This window comes from Dothidotthia symphoricarpi (genome assembly GCF_010015815.1).
Source record: "Dothidotthia symphoricarpi CBS 119687 unplaced genomic scaffold P153scaffold_34, whole genome shotgun sequence".
Classification (NCBI taxonomy): Eukaryota; Fungi; Ascomycota; class Dothideomycetes; order Pleosporales; family Dothidotthiaceae; genus Dothidotthia; species Dothidotthia symphoricarpi.
Genome location: NW_022985041.1, coordinates 14,878 through 19,092, shown reverse-complemented (window position 1 = coordinate 19,092; position 4,215 = coordinate 14,878). Strand labels below are relative to the sequence as shown.

Sequence of the window (4,215 nt, the reverse complement as noted above, 5' to 3'; positions counted from 1 at the left end):
TAGATAGCTAAGTAAGCAGTAGATAAAGTATATAAGATATTCTACTACTATCCTAGGTAGTTAGTTAATAAAGAATTATCCTTTTAATAAGGTATATAACAGAGACCTTTATCTAACTGCCTAAACTAATGCTAGCCTACCTATAGAAGAGTACACTAGGCAAAAGCCCGGATAAGTAACTATAGGTAAGTCTAGCTATAAGCGCTTCCCTTTTAATAATTTTATGTGCTATTTAACTCTCTTTCTAAAGTACTTTTTATCTTTTAATTACTCTACTTATACGCTATTAGTCTCTAGCCAGTATTTAGCTTTAGAAGAAATTTACCTCCTATTTAGAGCTGTATTCCCAAATAACTTAACTTATTAAAGGGGCTTTATACGGTAAAGGCTAGCGACTATGTACGGGATTCTTACCCTCTATAACGTTCTATTCCAAGGAACTTAGACTGCTGCTAATACTAAAGCGCCCTCTGTAAATTATAACTTAGACCCTAAAAAGGGCTAGATTTTAAATTTAAGCTGTTACTGCTTTACTTGCTGTTACTAGGGTAATCCCTATTAGTTTCTTTTCCTCTGCTTATTAATATACTTAAGTTTAGCGGGTATCCCTACCTAATCTAAGGTTAAGAGCGTTAAATAAGGCTTCTTGGGTACTGCTGTACATTAATCCAGCGTGTAATAAAAATCTGCTACGCTCCAAAATAAGTACACTAGCTACTAATTATTTTAAGGTAAGTTTATACGCAGAGGCGGAATAAACACCTAATACTAAGTAGAGCTTAAGGGTATAAATAACGCTTAAACAGGTATACCTCCTAGAATACCAAGAGGTGCAATGTGCGTTTAAAGATTTAATAATTTACTAAATTCTATAATTTATACTACTTATTACATTTTGCTGCGTTCTTTATTAATGCTAGAACTAAGAGATCTGTTATTAAAAGTTTTAATTATTAGGTTTTATTAGACGCTAACTATAACTACAAAGGGTTTAAATAGAGTCTAACTAGTGGGTAGAGCTGCTAAGGAAACTTTAGTACTTGAAAAATATAGGTAAAAGTAGCTAGACTAAAGCCTATTACTCTTAGTAATAATCCTTCTGTAGGTTTACCTACAGAAACCTTATTACAACTTTTACTTCCTCTAAATAACTAAGTTTAATAAACTTTCTAGCTTAGAGTAGTTATTACCAACCTCTCTAAGCTAGTCCAAAGGCCTTACTAAGCTATTTAATTAGTAGTAGTAACGGGCAGTGTATATAAAGGGCAGGGACGTAATTAACGTGTGCTAATAATACGCGCTTACTAGGTATTCCTTATTAAAGAGTAATAATTGCAATGCTCTATCCTTAGTATAATAGAGTTTAACAAGATTACCTAGACCTTCTAGCTAAGGTAAAGAACTTATTAGCTCTATTAGTGTAGTGTATGTATAGCCTAGAATATCTAAGGGTATTACAGACCTGTTATTACCTTAAACTTCTATTAGCTTAAGCTGATAGTCCCTCTAAGAAGCTGGTAACTAGCTAAAGCTAGCCTAGCTATTTAGTAGGTTAAGGTTTTATTTGTTATTGTAATTAAGTAGATAAATCACTCTACTAACTAAGAACGGCTATACACTACTACCTAAAAAATCAAGAAAGAGCTCTTAATCTGTTAATCCTTATTTTATCTAGACCTAGTAAGTTTCCCTGTATTAAGTTAAATTAAGCCGTAGGCTCCCGTTTTATAGGGTTATACCTTATAATGCCACAGTCTTTTAAGAGGGCCTAGACTATATCTTAAGCTAGCTGTTATAGTAACTAGTTTTTAGGTACTATACTAACCTACCGCTATTTAGTCTCTAAACCTTCTCCTTACTGTAGCAGGGGAGCTTAGCTGCGGATTATTATATATAGACTATATTTTTACTGTACTTAGGGAGTTAGCCTAGCCACTAACAGCTTTTAATACGTTGGCTTAGTAGTAGAATGCTTTGCGAGTTTCCTATAATTTAATAGTATTACTAAAAGCTCTCTTATTAGATATTAGTTACTGTTTTATAGGTAGCTAAAGCCTCTAAAGCAGTTAACTAGGATTTAATAATAGCTACTACTTACTATTACTAGCTCCTTTCTAGCGTAGAGCTACTATAGTAAATAGTTACGTTTACGCCTAGTAGTACCCTTCTGTTAATTTCTTTAAGTTTTAGCCTTGCAACTATACTCCCCCTAGAACCTAAAAACTTTAATTTCTTATAAGGTACTAAGCAAGTTAGAAAAAGAACATTGCCTAATCCCTAGTTAGTATAGTTTACAGTTAAGACTATAACAGTATCTAATTATCTTTAATCCCCTAACTTTTATTTACTAATTAATAAAAATATTCTTAGTAAATGCTTTTGCAGTAGTTAGTCTTTAATAAATCTAAGAATTTTACCTCTAATAATTAAATACTAATGCCCCTAACTGTCCCTATTAATTATTACGGCGGTCCTAGAAACTAATAAAATAGGACTGTACGTCCTATTCTATTATTCTATACTAACGTATTTAAGTAAAGGCCTGCTTTAAACACTCTAATTTTTTTAAAGTAAAAGTTCTAGTTCCCTAGTACGCCCAGTAAAGGGCATAAGGTTTTCTAGAAGGAAAGGCCTAGCTAGATAAGTACACGCAGTAAGGCGGACCTACTAGCTAGACCTAAGTTTTAACTATAAGCTTTTTAACTGTAATAACTTTAATATACGCTATTAGAGCTAGAATTACCGCAGCTACTAGTACTAGACTTACCCTCTAATTATTTCTTATTAAGAGGTTTAAATTGTACTTATTCTAATTATAAGACCTAAAAGAGCCCTATATTAGTATTTATTATTACTACCTCTCTGTGTTAGGATTAGGTAATTTGCGCGCCTACTACCTTCCTTAGATGTAGTAGCCGTTTCTTAGGCTCCCTTTCTAGAATTAAACCCTAATTCCCTGTTACCTGTTAAAACTATAGTAAGCTAATACCTTACTATTAAAAGTTAATAGGGTAGAAATTTAAATAAACTGTTGCTAGCGCAAGGCTATATAATCTGTAAAGTTATTATAAATTACCAAGAAGCCCTAAAGGGCGTTAGTTTTTTATCTAATAAATATACCCCTCCTAAAGTTAGGGTTTTTAGCATGTATTAGCTCTAGAATTACTATAGTTATCTAAGTAGTAAGGTACTATTAAATAAACAATAACTAATTTAATAAGCTATTTGCAGTTTTATAGTATAATTACTTATACTTAGATATGTATAGCTTAATCTTTAAGATAAGTATATAACTACTAGTAGAATTAACTAGGTAACTATCCTAAACTATAGCGCTAAAACGCATTAGCTAAACCCCCTAGAGGGGGCAGAGTATACTACTAGACAGAAGAGAGACGCTAAAGTAATCCTAGCTATAAGCGCTACAGCTGCACAAGGTAGCTATACTATAAATAACTAATTTAATTGCCCCTACTAAGTTCCCCAAGGTATAGTCTGTAATAGGGCGTCTTTAGCTCTTATACTGGTAATAATCCTGCTATATACGCCCCTTAAGAGGAGAAGACTTATACCCTAATATACGTAAACGCGGAAACTTAACAGAGCTATCCCTAAAGATCTAGTAGAATAAATAGCAAAGCTAATTATTTATAGACCCTAAATAGTACCTACTAATATAAGTTTAGCAGGACTTTAGTTCTTCTTATAAGCTTAGGCACAGCACTAGAGGCACCGCTTTAAAATATAGGCGTTAACCTACCTAAGTAAGTAAAAAAGAGTTGCCTAGCCCCTAGTAAATATACTAACTAGAGTTAACATTACTAGCTGCTACCTAGGAAATAAGGCTTACTAGTATAAGACTGTAGGCCTAAAGCTATAAAAGTTACGCATTAGCCGCCAAGAGAGAGGCTATATAAGGTAAAAGCCTGCCTAAAGAGATATAAAATAGAGAGTAGCCTAGTAGTTTATACATTGTTTTAAAAGTATTAACGCAGTTACTATTCTATAGGTAGTTAAGTTACCCTAGCTACCCTCCTTATATAACGTAGGAAGACTTTTAGGTTTAATTTTTACGTTGCGCAGTTTATATATTAGAAAAAATTTTAGAGGTTTGTTTTTTATATATAAATCTAGGGAGACATGCGTAGGCTTATATAAACTATAAACCTAGATTTATTAAGTTATATATCCTTAGCTATTTTTAAGCTTCTTACC

At 32.7% G+C, this 4,215-nt stretch overlaps 1 protein-coding gene across 1 annotated transcript, besides 1 other annotated feature; it reads left to right on the top strand.

Annotated features, from left to right (window-relative positions):
* Positions 1 to 205: 205 nt before the first annotated feature.
* P153DRAFT_304278 (uncharacterized protein) lies at positions 206 to 367 on the top strand (the record flags this gene model as incomplete). The annotated part of the gene is made up of 1 exon (XM_033664563.1): positions 206 to 367. A coding segment is annotated over one exon (162 nt), but the record flags the coding sequence as incomplete, so codon positions are not given.
* A 1,736-nt stretch (positions 368 to 2,103) lies between these two features.
* Positions 2,104 to 2,277: a sequence feature (Protein overlapping with rRNA (P153DRAFT_304258, KAF2123311.1) was converted to a misc_feature.).
* Positions 2,278 to 4,215: the final 1,938 nt, after the last annotated feature.